The sequence below is a fragment of the Poecile atricapillus genome, chromosome 18, assembly GCF_030490865.1.
Source record: "Poecile atricapillus isolate bPoeAtr1 chromosome 18, bPoeAtr1.hap1, whole genome shotgun sequence".
NCBI lineage: Eukaryota > Metazoa > Chordata > Aves > Passeriformes > Paridae > Poecile > Poecile atricapillus.
In genome coordinates this window covers 336,778-353,546 of record NC_081266.1, presented here as the reverse complement: position 1 = coordinate 353,546, position 16,769 = coordinate 336,778, and the positions used below count along the sequence as shown (strand labels likewise).

Here is a 16,769-nt window from a genome sequence, read left to right as displayed (position 1 = left end):
AGAACTAACACAAATCACTTGTGACCATTGCGATCCTCTGATCTGTACCAAAGTCATGTCAGAAGGCTTTATCCCACAGGTGAGAATCATGAATGCGAGTCTTAAGACTTCATCTTACACAAAATTATGGCTTTATTGGCAAAGTATTTCAGAAATATTTGTATTTTCCTTTTATTCCAGCTGAAGTCAAGAATAAAGCTCCCTTTTATTCCCAAGAAGAAGCAAAAGGAAACCACTACTGAATGCCTGAGACACTCCCATCACAATGTTTTTTGCATACAAATTCTATTACCTAAATACAGCTGTGGTAATTCAGGATGTTCTATGCATTCTAACAGTGCTTCATCAGTAACAGTGTCCCAAAATAAGTTATGCAAGCCACTGTTTATAAATGAGGTGTCTAGGACGTGACAAGATTTTGTAGACATATAATGGTGGGAAGTAAAAGGTCTCTTTGGCCTGTATATCCTGGCCAGTCTCAAAGCATCAAGTTCAGGGTGTGAATACCAGGCTCAGCTGGTGTTTATTAACTCAGCTTTGTTGCCTCCCTATGGACTGTGCCAGTTCATATCTGTTGAAGCACGAGTTCCTTGATGTTGTGTTTTCCCCTTACTTAACTTCACACAGTATCAGCATGTTTGGCTTGGTTTTCTTTGATGAGCAGAGGTGGGAACATGTAATAAGAAATTACTGATATATTGATTATAAATAGAGCCATAGAGTCCCTTTGAACATCAGAAAAAAGATGGTTTGTAGGTGTGGGCTGGGATAACACATTTTGAAAATAGCAAGAATCATTCTTTTTTAGAGGTATATAACAAACTAAATCTTCCCTTTTTTGGTTTCCCTTTAACTCGGTAAATTTTTCTCACTTTTAATCTTTCAATTCCCCCCTCCAACCATGCAGTATTCTCTTTTTCCACTTAGAAATATGTAGAAATGGGCAGGTCAAAGTTGAGATAATTTGTGGGGCTTAGTCCCATTTTAAGTCCCAGCACAGCCCTTTCATCTCTCATGAACACAGAGTGGGCATTGTGTGAAGTTCTTGAACTGTAAGTGACTTTAAATTCACTTTAGTGGACAAGGGTGAGAAGTCATTTAACTTTTAATAGACTTTCAAGGCCGAATGAGCAGCTGGCTGAGATGGAATATGAAATGACCTTTACCATTTCCCCAAACTCAGAACTCAGCCTTTGAGATTTTAAATAATGTGGTTAACTTTTTTCCTCCCCTAGTTTCCCTTCCTTTCTGTTTTCTCACTTCTTTCAGATGGAAAGGGAGGGTGTGAAAAAAAGACTTAAAAGAGGCTCTTATGGCCCTTGTTACACCAATAATCATGAAAGTTGGCCCTTTACATATTTATGCCAAGTTTCTAAAACAGAAACAACTCTTTCTGTTTTATATGACTGAGTGAAAAAGGCTGGTGCAAGAAAAAGTGGCTCCACTGAAATTGCTGAAACCAGGCCAGCTGAGGGTGTGGGTCTCGTTGTTGTCACTGTTTGTCCTCGGAAAGGGACATTACATGGCATCTTGGGTACTACAGTTCTTGTTTTCACGTGCCTGGCTTGAAGAACTGGGTTTGATAAGGTTTTGACTGCAGCTCTGAGCCAAACCAAGTTCTTCAGGGGTCCTGAAGTTCTGATGATCTGCGTTTGTCTAAGTTTTTGGGGTGAAGAATCAACACTTATATCAACTATAGTTTCTAGCTCCCTAGTTTGCAAAACACAAACTATTTAATATTCAGTCTATATATGAATTACTTTTTTGTTTCTCTTAGTGTCAGACTAGAAAAGACAGATACCATCCGTTGCATCAAGTCTTGTCGACCAAATGATGTCAGTTGTCTGCTGGATCCAGTCCACACAATTTCCCACACTGTTATTTCACTGCCCACGTTCAGAGAATTTACAAGACCTGAAGGTAAGTGGTTTGTTCCTTGTTCTGTTTAATAGACTACAGCATATAAAGCCTCCACCGGAAATCCTTGCCTAAAGCCAGACTCGCTACTGATGCAGTAAATGTTTGCACAGCTTCAAATTATAGCTTACTATCCATTTAATTAAAACCTTTGATATCCAGGAGTTTTAATTTTGTGGAGGAAAGAAAGTCATTCTGAGCTCTAAGTCATACTGCTTTCCAATGTAAGGAAATATTGACTCTGAATTCCCATGTACCACATTTACTCACACAATAGCCATATGCCCCATGACATTTTCTCTTCCCTTGTTTGCAGGTTTTGCTGTAGGAACAAGGTACTAAATATATTTCTCTCATCTGTCTATGACCAATTGTTTGCTACTGACAGATGACTTGTTCCAAGAATAAAAACCTTACATGCAGACATTAATCACAAAATAAATTATATTGATGAAAATAAATGATGATTGGCTGATTTTTGACCTACGAACAAAGTGTTGTTTGCTATAGATTAAAGGAAGGGAAATTCCAAGAACTTGGCAGAATGTTTATAAGACAAGAATTTCAAAAAGCACCTGAGTGGCTGTCCTCTGCAGTACCTGCGAGTTTTTAAGTCCTGTAGATTTATTCTCACTTTTCACTCACTTTCTTAGTTCACATAAAAACTAAAGACTTACAGATCAAGAGCCAGTTTTTGCTCCTTGCCATTTGCATGTATTTTCTGGCAATGCAGCCATCATTGGGATGACTGCCTGCAGCTCTGCTGCTCTCAGCATCTTACTGAGTGGCTCAGACACAAAGAAAAGGGTATGGAGAAAGGTTCTTTTGGAGGGGTTTCTAAAGGCCCTAAATCCTCATTTCTGTTGTACCCACAGTCTTAGCCTTGCTGTTTCAGAAAGTTGTCCTAAATGAAAGCCAAAGTTGATTCTTCCTCTCTGCACCAGGCAGGAGTGGGGAAAAAAGACCTGGCAGTCCTTGCCCAGACAGGAAGAATTTAAGCACTGATGTAGAGCTCGTGTAGGTTCTGTCAGGCCTGTTCCAGGCCGTGGCTGGCCCTGCTTCACAGGGAATGGAGGAATGCCCCATGGCCACTTCTGCTCCCATACACACCCCTTCAGCTTCACCAGGTGTACTGGCACCACAGCTAAGGGTTTTGCCCAGGATGCTTCCCAAGCCTCATTAGTCCATCCTCATGTTTTAATAAGGAGAGATGAGACCTAGTGATCTGAGATTACTACTGAAGCCCAGAAGATGTAAACTGTAATTCAGTGCATGGCCTCAGGTGAATTCTTACAGCTCCAAGTCTAGTTTCATCATCTATAGAGTGAGGATAATAATGAGGGTAATAATAACTCCATCCCTCACAAGGGACATGAAAATAGTCTCACTTTTATTTTTAAACCTAAACACCTCCTCCAAAGGACTCTTTAATTCTTAATAGCAATACCTTGTGTAACTGCCCAGGGGAATTGGAGTGGAGAGATTTATCTGTTTGGTCCCTTCCTCAACCCAGCCTGTGGATCCTTGGTGTTATCCTTTTTGGGTACATACTGGAAATCTGATTGGATTCTTAAGAGCAATCTTTTTGGATTTTAAAAGTAAGAGTGTTTTGGCTTCAGGGCATGGTGGAAATAGGAGTAGAAAACAAATCTATACAAATCCTCGCTTCCCTTAGATCTTCTGCCTTTCCATTTTAAAGGACAAACTGGGAGTGGTAAGGGAGAGGAATGTCTTCCACCAACTGTGAGGACAAGTAATTTTGGATCAAATTCTGTTTAATTCTTCAGTGATGTTTTAAAATACCTGTCAATGACATTCTGTGACATTCTGTGACACTCTACTTGCAGAGATTATTTTTCTTCGTGCCATCACACCTACATATCCGGCCAACCAGGCAGATATCATATTTGACATTACAGAAGGAAATTTAAGAGATTCATTTGATATCATCAAGCGTTACATGGATGGTATGACAGTGGGTAAGCAGTGCTTTCTGCCTACTTTCTTCTTTTAATATACTGTAGGACAAGGTCAAAGAAATTAATTCAAGTAATTAATTCCTATCTTGATTTTCAAGCCAGTGTTGATTTCATATTCTTCAGTCCAATATGTGTAATTTGAACTAATATCACAGATAATTTTTTATTCAAAATACCAGAGGCCTATTCTTTAATTTGAGAAGTATTTAAACTTTTTTTTTCAGAACTGGCTCTAACTAAAAATGCAAATGGCTTAGTTTTAAAATGATGAGGGACCTAATGTAACCAGGAGCAGCTGGCAAATGATTTAAGGTGGAGGGCAGGAGCAGATCCCAGCTGATGTGTTGCTCTGCCAAATGGGAGCTGCTTGGGCAGTGGCAGGGGAATACACTGGAATTCTCATGACAGGTATTAAAAAGGAGCATTTGATTACTCTCTATTAATGTTTATTTATGAAAATAAATTACTACTGTTCCCACTGAACACTTGTGCTTTGGTATGTGAACGTGCAGATTCTGCTCAGGTTTGTACATGTGCTTCAGCAGGACTTGTCCGGAGGAAAAGAAAAATCACTGAAGCTTTCATATGGAGGGTTGTGAAAAAGCCCTATTTCACATGGTCTGAAGGTGGCACTGGTGTATTTCAGAAGCAGGATAGTACAACATCAGCTCTGCAAAGGCTTTATGAGCTGTAGATAAAAATCCTAAGTCATTAGGTTTCTATTTCTTTCTTGATCAAACAGAAGTATACATGTGAATGCTGAGAAAAAGGGAGAGTCTGTTAAAACAGGATGATAAGATTACAGATTTCAGTTATTGGGGCATTTCTTTAGCAGAGTATAAATGTTATCAGATCCCACAGGAGTTACAGTAGTTTGCTTTTCGTGCCGTGTGCTTCTTTCTGTCTGAAATAAGAAAGAAGGATGTGTTTGGAAATTCGACTGGCCGAGGTATTTGCCTGAGGGAAGGGTTTCCATTTTGAAGAACAGGACTGTGTGTCAGTGGTATTTTACTTGGTTAACTGGATTATTTGCCTCACATTTTAAGGAGAGAAAGGATGAGTTGAGAAGATATGATACATGCCCAAGTGTTCCCAGCTCTGTGAAAGAATTGGGTAACTCTTTCTTCACCTCAGTTCCCCCTATGCAACATGGAGATGATAAAACATGCCTACTACTGTCTTAATTAATTCTTGTGTGTAAGACTCTTAATTAATTCCTCTATGGTAAAGTACTTTGAGATTAACGAGTGGAAGCTGCAAAGAAAACTGCCTGCAGCAGAACTGGAGAAGGAAAATCAAAATAACCCCCCAGCTTACCTGGAGGGGCAGAGGTTCAGGACAGCACGTTATCTATGTGATATTAGGATTGCAAATAATTCTGCCAGAAGCAGTTCTGCTGCTCTCCTCATAATATATTTTTTATTATTATTAATAGTTGGAATGTTAGGTGTTTCCTTAAAAAGTGCTGGGAAGTTTTCAAGACAAATCAGCTACAATCCTAGTCCATGAGAATTCACAAAGTCCATCTTGTAAAGAAAGGGAAGAGCCTGTGTAAGGGAGGAAAACCCCAAAGGGCATAGACAGTATCAGAAGGCTGTAGTGGCTGTCCCACTAAGTCCCAGGGATCAGAACTGTGTGGAAGATAGCAGCTCTAGCAGAGGACATGCCCAGCTAAGCCAGTAACAGAAGGGTTTTCAGGAATCTTTCTGCAATTGCAATGTTCCAACTTGTTGCAAAAAGCAATTTATGGGGTTCTGGGAGAGCACACCTGGACCAGCATGCTGGATGACCACATATGACACTGGGATCCATATAGCATATTTTTAGGTTTTTTTTTTAAATACATATTTTTTAATGTCTTTTTGCTGCTTATATAGGAAAGAATAAATTAATTTTGATAATAAACCATAAATGCATTGGTAAAAGAAACATGAAGCATGCTTCATTCTGTTGTACTATTTCAGGAGAAATTACCATAATATCAAAGTTATTTTGTCTGCTAATGGAAATTAGATCACCAAATATTTTTTTTACAAGACTAATTTTCTATACACAAGAAAAGATTGAAAATTTCTACAGTAAGCTTTTTGTTGGCTGGCTTCTTTTTTTCTGTTAAAGAAAAGACACGATCTAGTTCAGAGCATGATGAAATGCATAAGGGTATATGGAAAAAAACAGGAAAACAATTACTGAAAGACCTTAGTGTCTTTCAGTAATAATAAACCTTGACTCAGTATCACACTAGAGGAAGCCAATGAAGGGACTCAGAGAGAGGAGGGAACACTGGGTAAAGAGAGCAAGAAAGGACAGGCCAATGAAGATGCCCTTGCAGGAAGACCTTCATTAGTAATACAGTTTTAGCTAGGCTGTCACTAACAAGGACAGAGATGATGCCCTAACAAGGACCTGCATGTAACTTGTGCTTGTGTGGATGCAAAAGAACAAGATGCTCTCCTGGGAGAACAAAAAAAAGTGAAAAGATACAGTTCTTTTGGGAAAGGTTTAAAGACTGAGGGGAGATGTTAGAGATGCAGTTACAGAAGAAAAGTGGGTGCTTCAACGCTGAGAATTTTGGGCTGAAAAGATTCAGGTTACCAGTTTCAGCCATTATCCCTCTAAGCTGATGCTGAGGCTTCAGGGAGATGTTAGGGAAGCTGAGTTATGTGTGAGATGGGTTGGAGAATGGGTGATCAGGCTGGTTTGTACTTTGTTGATGGAGAGGTTGCAGCTGAGGTCATTGGAGGAGATGAGTGTGAAGGAGCAGGTTGTGAGGGAGATAAAAGACGAAAATTGAAGCAGAGGAAAGCGCTGCCCCAGGGAATGTTATGAGAAGAAAATAGTCTCCCAAAAGATATGTAGAAGAAGCAGGCCCAAAGGTAGGAGAAGAAAGAGGCAAGGACAGTATTGCAAAATCAAGGAAAGAAAATATATCAAACAGGAATCAATGATCAGGGCTACCAGACATGGAGGAGCCAAAAGAACTAAGAGCAAACTCCAAAAGTAGCTCCGCTGGCCTACAGAAAGTATCTTCCAGTGTAAGAGGAGGAATGAAATCCAGATTCCTGGAGAGACAGTGTGTAGACTTCATGCAATCTGATGAAAAATAATTGTATAAAAGTTGCTTCCAATATTTTTACCCTGTCATATTAAAAAGACATGCAAATCCCCAGTCTTTCCTGGTTCAGGAAGTGCTGAAGACTCCTTGTTTCCTGGTGTGGTTACAAGCCAAGGTGGCAATGAATATAAATGATACTCTTAACAACTTAACATCACTTACTAGTATGGGTGGGAGAAAAACAGAAGTGCAGACCTATCCAGTTGTGTTTGGTGGTTTTTTTAAGGCTTTTATAGACTTTTCACTGCATTCCTCCTTTAAACAGCTGTCAGTGAAAAATGAAGAATGCATTTTCAACCTGTGCAAAAGTGTCCTATCAGTGCCTAAGGTATTAACAGTTGCTATAAAACACTTTCCCCTTTAGCTATGCATTCATTTTCTAAAACAGTAATCCCACTTTGTAGTCTGATAAATTTCAGGAAGGTTTTAAAATTTCATAGTACAGCTAAAAGGAGTTTTCATGAGCTGAAATCTTCCATATTGCATTTGGTAATAACCTAAGCCTATATTCTTGTTTATTAAACAGAATGGTGCTATTCTTCTGAAAAACAAGCAGAGCCAATATAGCTATAAAAAGTCTGTACAGAGTTTCTGTGGGGGGCTGTGCTGGTGCTTGAATGCACTTTTATCTACCCTGATATGTACTAGTGCTCTCCATTGTTATTTGCAAGGCTTACTTTGAGGACTCTGTCCTCAATTTCCAGCCATTTTTACATGGGTGAGAGTTCACGATGTTACCTTGGAACCATTAAAGTATCTCAGCTACTGATAGTACTATGCTGGATTGATCACCAGTGTAATTGCTACTGTGGTATCATTGTTCAGTGTGTTCCAGAGTCTGAGGAGAGACTTGTCAGAAATGATCAAGAAGATAAACAAAAAATAGTTACCATGAACAAGTGTGTGAGATCCCATGTTAGTTGGGGCAGGAGAGGGAAACTGGAGGTTTGTTTGACTTTTGTCAAACAAGAAGTTTTTAGTATAGGGGTAGAAGTTCTGTATCTCATAAGTAGTTTGGCTATTCACAGTGTGGCAAAGTCTTTTTACAGTCCTCCATGCAAATGTTGGTATGGTCTGACATTAAATTCAGTCATTGGTCTGCAAAAGATTTGGTTCTGGACTTTGTCCCTGGACCCACTCTCCATTGCCAGGCAAGTACCTCCTTATTTCCCTCTGCTTCTCTCTCCTCTGCTGTTCCAGACTATCTTTAGGGCCAGAGGCTGGCTGGTTCTTACTGTGCACGTGTTTTGGTGTTCAGCAAAGTGAGTTTCCCAGATTGATGTGGGCTTCCTGGCACAGCTGGTGCTGAAAGCAGCAGTTCACCTTCAGCAGGATTTCTCTGAGGCAGGGGAAGTGTAGGCAGAGCCAGGGAATAAAGGCAAGCTCTGCTGCTTACAGGGGCAAGGAGAGAGAACACTTGTTATCTCCTCATGTGGATCCTATTTATTGAAAGTAAGCAGCAATAGGAACATTTTTTTATAATGTCATTAGCATGAAACAACAATGGTGTCTGGCCATACAAAACTGGTGCTGCCCAGTCATTACCAGCAAGCTCCTGGAGCAGGACATAATTCAGTCGATTTTTCAACAAGCTTTTGCAGCTGTACATTAAAAAAGACACAGTCTCTTCTAGTATCTTTGTTCTGATTTCATCACTAGGGTTTCCTCTCTCACAGGAGAAAAGAATATCTCTCTCCTTAGAAAAGAATATTTTGTGAGTTTTTTTCTGTGCCGGGTCGCCCTGTTGAAATTAGCAGCTGCCCATTCGAGGTGAGGGTGCCCAGAAGCCATTTGGTAAATAGGATCCTAGATTTACTGCCTAAACCTGCCCTTTCAGCGTGCTGCTGACTGCACTGCTCAGTAATCAAATTGCTCAACAACCTCCCTCCCCTCCAGGAAAAAAATGAGGATGAAGAGCTCCTCTGGGGGAAAGGAGCACCTTGAGCTGGAGGCGAATTTTAATTTCATGTCTGAGAAATGCTGAAGGTGTTTTTCTGATGAGAATGAGCCTTGATCTCAAGTGGAACAACCTTGCTAATGCCAAATTTCACTCTAGCACATTGCAAGTGTCTGGTTAATCCAACTCTTCTCCTTGATCTGTGTTCATCTCACCTCTCGGGTGGTACAAGGCATTACAAACCCACTCATACAGGCCATCTTTGCTTACAGTTTCCATAAGGCTCAGAAGGCAGATAAATTACACTGTGGCTCTGATGAAGTTTTGTGAACTGTGGTGTGAAGTATAAAACCTGACAGCTTGGGAAAGAAATGGACTGAGTTAGGGACAGCAAAGGGCACCAAAGTCCTTGGTTCAGATTGCATAGCATGCATTTTCTGGTATTCATGTTAAACAGTGGGCTGAGATGCTGCATAAATCAGCAAATAAAGCCAGGTTTGAAATCCAATTCACCAAGAAACATACTATAGGAATTCCTCTGGCAGATGTCTATGTGAATCCAGCTTTCTGAGGTGCTCTGCCCCAGTTAAAAGTAGTCAAAGACCTGCTTTTATGATTATCTCTGAGCATGAAATAGAACTGGAAGTGATACTCAGAGCTCTGGTTTAGTTGAGACAGTGGTGTTTGGTCAAAGGTTGGACTCAAAGGCCCTGAAAATATTTTCTAGTCTAAATAATACTGTGATTCAATTGCTTCTGCTGCTGCATCTGAGTTTGTGTATTGATAGCAACCATTTTATTCCTGCAGCAGTGCCTGCACACCCTATGAAAATGGAAAAGGAAGATAAGACCCAAGGCATATTGTGAATCTTTCCCAGTATGTATATATATGTAATATATACACACAGATGCCTGGCTCACTTAAAAACAACCCTACTTTAACTTCTGTTTTTAAAGGGGCAAAATGTAGTTCAGTGAGCCCTTATTTCAGTCTTTGAGAACTGGTCAGGAATTAACACACATGAAAGCTCAGGAAGCTTCCTTGTCAGAATTCTGTAAACAGGAACAGCAGAGCTGTTGCCTCAAGGGGATAACTGAGCACTCTACAGGGGCTTCTGTGTCAAAGCCTCAGGATCAGGTACTTTTTCTTCCATGGCAAATCAAATCATAGAGCCATATCATGCTGTGTGCCATAACTGCGGCTCTTTGCCAAGAAAAGCTTTTGTTGAGAGGGTTGCAATAGTTAATTGTCCAGGTGCCATGGACCCAAGTGTGGCTGAATCAGAATAATGCAATAGTGGGACAGGCAGGGTAAACACAGCCACTCTCACATGAAGCCCCCTGTAAATCAGATATTGAGAATAAAGCAGCACGAGGCTGATATATGTGATTTTGCACATTTTGAACGTTCATTGCTGAAGTTTTCCCACCTATTTTTGTAATATGTAAGGCTCTTCTATTACATAGAGCATCTTACATTTTTAAAGAGGGAACAGGAAAGATCAAAAAATACACGATGGAAACTATTTTTTAATGAGGCTACTTCAAGTATAGTTATTGCATTTTAGGCATGAGTGATTTCACAGCATTGTCTACATTGAAACCCATTGCAAGGTTTGGCTGGAAGGCAAACCAGACATCTAAAAGCACTTCAAGTTTGCCAAACCAAGATAACAGCGCATCTCTCTGAAGTCATTTAGCATCCTTAATAAAGATCACAGCATTTGTCAACTAGCCAAACCTCAGTAAAATCAAAGATTGTTTCTAATTCTTTCATAATACCAAGGCTCCATATGATCCAATGTGACAGGTAATAGCTTTGAAAATATTCAGCATTTGTTTCTGACCAAAAAATATATTAATGTGATGACACCTCTTTATGTCCTCTTTATTTGATGCATTTCAGCAATCAAAGCTTTCTAGAGAAGCCCAAGCATTAATGAAATTAAACTTCAGAGCTCTGAGTGGACTTCTTAAGGAAGTGTTTACAAGTTAAATTCACTTTTTAATAGTCAGATCTGCTGTCAATTCTTAAAAATGACTGATAATTAGTCAAGAAGAAAAACTCCCATCAGCCACTAGCAGCTTCACTTCCCCTCTCTCCAATCTGTCTTAAAAGTAAAGCTACCCCATGACAAGGACCAAGTCCCAGTCTGCAATTATTCCCATGGCAAATCTGAGTGGCTCCATCCAGCTACTTTGGATTTAGATGGGTGAAAAAGAGATCAAAAAGCAGCTGGTTAATTTTTACATTTCCTGACTTCTCAGTGCATTTAAAAATCGTAACCTTCCTGCTCCTATAAGGTATGATTTTGTATTTAGTGTTCAGCTATAAATGCTGACAGCAGCCAGACCACAAATCTGGACCCATTCGTTTGCCAACAAGGGACAGTGAAACAGCATGTTTATGCAAATGTTGTAGTGTCTCACAAGTCCATGTAACTTAAAATTACACCCAGAATTACTACATGTGGCTTCTTCAAATGTGTCCTGGGCTAAATGCTTCTGAAATACTGACTGATTCATTGAGCCATGTATGTGAAGTACATGGGCCAGGCCTAGACCTCAAAAATTTTCTTTAGTCTTTTGTATGAGGCAGCAAGGGACTGCTGGCCTTGTTTGGGTCTGGCAGAGCTATGCCTCCCTCCTAGGTGATGTGAAAGGTTTGAGACAGGAGAAAATCTGAGACAGGAGAAAATCAGACACAGGAAGCATCTTGCATGATTTCCACCTGCTTTTGTCCTTGAGTTTGGTGGAGAAAAATACTCAAGTTTTCCATTTTAACACTTGTCACAAAACAAAAATGCAAAGCTCTCAAGGAGTGAATCTGCCAAGTGCAGCAAACCTTTCATATGATTTTGTCCAGAAGAACATTTCAAGGGTTTCTTCTAACTTCTTTTTTTTTTCATTCTACCCATTCAGAATGAATTTATCCGTACACATATGCTGTAGGACGAAGCCACTTGCCTGTATTATCCTGTATCATCCTGATTTAATTAATGGGAGGGAAGGGAAATAGTTCCTGCAGTGATGGTCATTTCAGGATCTCTAGAACACTGGCACAACAAACTATAGAAATAACTATTGTCAGAGTATTCTTTCTACATTTCTTTCTTCAATATAGCTGTCAGCATGTGTGGCATTCATTTCTCAAGCCATTTTATAGGCTGGATTTTAAAACTGCAGCAAGAGAACTGTGCTAAAAGGCTCTGCCCCATGGACTGCCCATTGCACTGTTTGCCCATTGCTTCTTTTTTCCTGCCTCTTAGCCGGGTGCATCTCAACTGGAATGAGAATGTTCCTAATGGATTTGAATGCTGCATCAGTGATGTGTGAATATTTTCCACACTGTGGCATAGCACAGCAGAGAAAACACCATTTGCATTCCCACCTCCAGAGCAGAGTAAACTAATGGAGTAGTACAGAAAGTGTAGAATGCTATAACAGGATTGCTAAATAAAACCAGCAGCCTTTGCTCTCTAGGGCTTGGTGGTTGACCTGCAGGAGCTGCTCACGGGGTTGGTTAAGAATTGCCAGCAGTGAGTGATTTCAATGCTGTGCATTTCCGTGGTTCTCAGTTAGAGGAGTTCCTGCAATAATGTGATGTGTTGTTAGCAAAGTGCTTTAAATGCTACCCTAAAGGGAGGCCAATTTAAGCAAGGCCTTTCTGTTTCAATACATCATCTGCCAAGCCCAGTCATTTTTATAAGATACAGGAGGGTAGCCAAGAAAGCTAAAGAAAATAAAATGTAAGTATACATATTTATATATTTATATATATGCATATAAATTGTAGGGGGCAGGATGCTTAAAAAGTGTATTCATCAAATATGGCAGGCAAAGTGACTGTGGTGAGAAGTTTGCAATTTCACTTCATGCTGAAGATACTAGTTAGTGTTTGAACAGGACAGAACTGTAATGTCATCACTGCCTTAGGAAAAGGTGCTGACAGCCTGCAGAAGCAAACGTTTATGTCTCCCATCAGACCTCAGGCCAGTGTTCATAGGGAACAGCTGCAGGAGCTGATGGTACTGGTGTGCTGCCTTCTTGTGAAACATAGTCCCTAGCATGCAGGAGGAGTATATATCTCAAATCATCCTTCCTGAAACTGTACATTTCCTTCTGAATCAAACTCCCTGTCAAAGCAGTCTGTTGTCAGGAGGTGTCTGTGGAGGGGAGTCCCCACCAGACTCCCTGTGCCTGCTGGCTGACCTTGGCTTCATGTGATTTTGACATCTGGGGACATCCTTTTCAGATGAGAGCAGTTTGGTAGCTGCCTACTCTGTAACACCAGGCCTAGAAAATAAACAGGAAGTGAGAATATATTTAGAACCTGATCTGGAGCTTTTGGAGTCAATGGCAAAGCTTGTGTTGACTTTGTTTTGTAGGTCTGAAGCTGTATCACTATTCTGTGTAGCCACATTGCATCAAGGCACAGATAACTCCTCTTGACCCAGATGTGCCTCCCCAGGGTCACCTCCCACACCCTACCTAGAGCCCAGGAGCCCAATGTGAGCATCAGTCCCTACCTGAACACTGCTGGAAGAGGGCTGGTGTCTGGTTGTAGCACAGCTGAGGATCTGCTTGTTCTGGACCCTGCCCCACGTGTTGCCTCCTCAGTTTGACTCTGGCCAAGCATCATCCATGAGCCAGGCTGTGATGTGTGTCTCTGGCTGAACCTGGCTGCCCCTGGCCTGCCCTGGCACCTAGCTGGGATGTGGACACAGCTTCTCCCTTACTGCTTCCTTCCTTATCTAGCCCCAGTGTTGGTGAAGGAATGGCCACCATTCACGTGAGGATGACATGGGAGCAGATGCAGAGATAGCCCCCTTTTCTCCTTGTGTCCAGTGGGTTTGTCCATCCATGACTCAGAACATTAATCATTCACAAACTGGTGTCATCTGATGTTCACAAGGGAAGGGTTGATTTTATTGATGCAATACAGGTGGTTTCTACTGTTCCAAACGAAAAGAGGTTTTCAACATGATACCAGGAATTGCATGGTGTTCCCAGGTGTGCTCATGTACTCCTCCAAGCAATGTGTGTTCTGGGTTACAAGGGAAATATCCTTCTGCCCTATGCAGAAGCAGTGTCACAGCATGCTTATTGAATTTATGTCTCCAAATTAAAAAAAAGTACTGATTTCAGAATTTTGCCATTTGCAACACTTAAGTGTATTATAAATCTTCAAAATATTTTGACTAAGAAGTTGTGTTTATCCTTCTTTTACAAGCTTTCTTGCAAGCTATTTACAGACCCAATAGATAAAATACCTTTCCCTGGGCTGTACTGAACACCAAGGGTGGTGTAGCTCCCCTGGAATTAGCTAGATTCTCCTGCTAATCTCAGCAACCTCTTTCTGTCCCAACAGGTGTAGTTCGCCAGGTGAGGCCCATAATTGGACCTTTCCATGCCATCCTGAAACTGGAGATGAACTATGTCATGGGTGGGGTGGTGTCTCACCGCAACATCGTCAACGTCCACGTCTTTGTGTCTGAGTACTGGTTCTGAGGGACACCCACGAGCAAGTGCTCCAGCCTGAAACATTACCACAAGCTATTATGTCATATACTTGTTTTTAAAACCCAATAGTGCTCTTTCTTGTTTTATTTTTAAATATTTGGTTTATAGTTTAAGACAAATAACAAGCTATTATGTTGATTAGACATAGGGTGGAGCAAATTAAGTGAGCCTGATGTAGTTGTTTGTATAAATATGTAGTGTGTAAAACTGCTCAGCTGCCTGGTGAAATTTAAAACTTTTCTAAATGTTTGGACAGATCTCAAATATTGCTCCTTGGCCAGATAACATGAGTGACAGGCTGTGGAACAAAATAGATGTCAGAGTTCATTGGGATGAGTATATGGTGTCTTTGGATGGAAGAAGTTGGATAAGGATTAATAATTTCACCTCAAATTAGCTACCTTGAAGAAGATTGTCAGAGAGTGATAAATAGTTAGGTTTGGGCCCTCTGAATAGGCCCCCAGAATTGCTAATTATTCCTGAAAAGTTCATCCTGGATATCTAAGAAGTGACATTCAGCTGCAGCTACCAGAGGAAGTGCAAAAGGAATTAGAAGTACTTAGAGACTAACAAGGTATTGCACATATTAAAAAAATACTCCTTCTTTCTGGTACTTATTATTTCATTGTAAGATTGTTTGATTCTAATTAAACAAGTACCTCTCACTGAAATGAATCTGTTACAGGAACACAGAATATTGCTTAACTTCCAATCTCACCAGTACTCAGCAATATGTTGGAAACTCAGACCATATCTCCTGTGTGTTATAAAGCTCCATGCCTTTTTAAAATTGTTAATAAAATTAGCATGTTAAACTGTATATTTTCTATGCACCAAACCAAGGCATATGTAATAATATAATGAAAATCTCACAAATAAATGAATGTTTAATGTATTTTCTGGGCATCAAAACACTGTATCTTTTTTATTACAGAACAGGAAATAAATAACTCCATGTTTCATTTTGTTATGTTTGTTATGAGGAAATAAAGAAGGTCAGATGGGAAATACTCTGAAGTATGCCATGGTTTCTGATTCACAGGGAAACTATATGATACAGCTTTTGTAAGAAAATTCATCATACACATACTCCTCACTCAAACCAAACATTCTCGGTCATTATTGGCACTAAGCATGAACCAGGCTACTGTGAGAAGCTGGGGCTGCCCCAGCCCTGGAAGTGTCCAAGGCCAGGCTGGACGGGGCTTGAAGCAACCTGGGACAGTGGAAAGTGTCCCTGGCCATGGCAGGGGGTTGGAACTGGATGAACTTTAAGGTCAGTGTGATCCTGCTACCTTTACTTTTTTAATAAAATGTTTGTGGTCTGTGTCTGTTTGGGAGGATGTTATTGATGCAGAAAATAGCAGATGCCATTTTGCAGCAGAAAACAAGAGTGTGGGCTCTGAGGGATGTTTCTTGTGAGAACCAGCCTCTAGCAACCCTCCTGCAGTGTTCTAGCAGTTTGCATTTAGTATGCCAGAAATAGCTTTTACAGGGATGCTGACACATGACTTTTCTATATTCTGTGGTGGTGTTAAGCTACATTGGGTAGGAAAACAGTATTTATGTTTGCATTCACGTGCTGGGCAAGGATGGAGATGTTCATGCCATGCCCACATTGCCTTTTTCCTACCCATCTGAGCTTGACAACTCATTTCAAGTCTCACTCTTGACACCAATGAGATCACTAATGCAGCTGGACAAGTAACCCAGCACTGGGATGCCCTCGTCACTTAGGATGGGTTTTCCCAGCTTGGTGGGCTTTCACAGAGGTTAAACAAAGCATCAGTTCCCTTTACCATTGGCTACGTCACATACAGAGCCAGTGCTGGTTGGCTGTGGTTGATGTGGTTCATTTAACCTATTTTTCTGCTCGTGAATTGTGATAATACCACTCTTAGGAACAGTAGGGAAAATATTAACACAGTGAAAAATATGCAGTCTTATCTACTTTTTGCACAGTGGTCTCAAGACAAGCAAATGATGCTAAGGACAGCAGAGTAACTTTTTTGGGGGGACTTCAAAATTATTCTGAGGTGATTCCAAGTAGCCACATGAGACAAGGCTGTTGGAATTCAGTAAAATCAAAATAAATATGTGTGCTCCATAATATAATTTAAAAAAAAAAATCAGCAAATAACAGCATTCTGCAATTTCTTTCTACTGTGGACAGATCTGTTATCTTGTTATTGTGTCTTCTCATCTGTTTTCTGTAGCAAGGTTTGAGTTTGGGTCCACTGGCTGCCTGTTCCCTTTTGATTTTTAGCACACTCAACATCCAGAGCTCAAGGAGCATTTCAAACACCCAAAGGCACATGAGGTGTCCTGTTCAGGGCCAG

General features: G+C 40.6%; 1 protein-coding gene across 2 annotated transcripts in view; it reads left to right on the top strand.

The window, feature by feature from the left end:
• FBLN1 (fibulin 1) overlaps positions 1-15,438 on the top strand; it is a 63,332-nt gene extending 47,894 nt beyond the window's left edge. For both annotated transcript variants that reach the window (XM_058853040.1, XM_058853041.1), the window contains exons 15-17: positions 1,778-1,920; positions 3,765-3,896; positions 14,279-15,438. In XM_058853040.1, the coding sequence (XP_058709023.1) occupies positions 1,778-1,920; positions 3,765-3,896; positions 14,279-14,418 (415 nt within the window). In that variant the 3' untranslated portion in view covers positions 14,419-15,438. The remainder of the gene's footprint in view (positions 1-1,777; positions 1,921-3,764; positions 3,897-14,278) is intronic.
• The last annotated feature ends 1,331 nt before the right edge of the window (positions 15,439-16,769 follow it).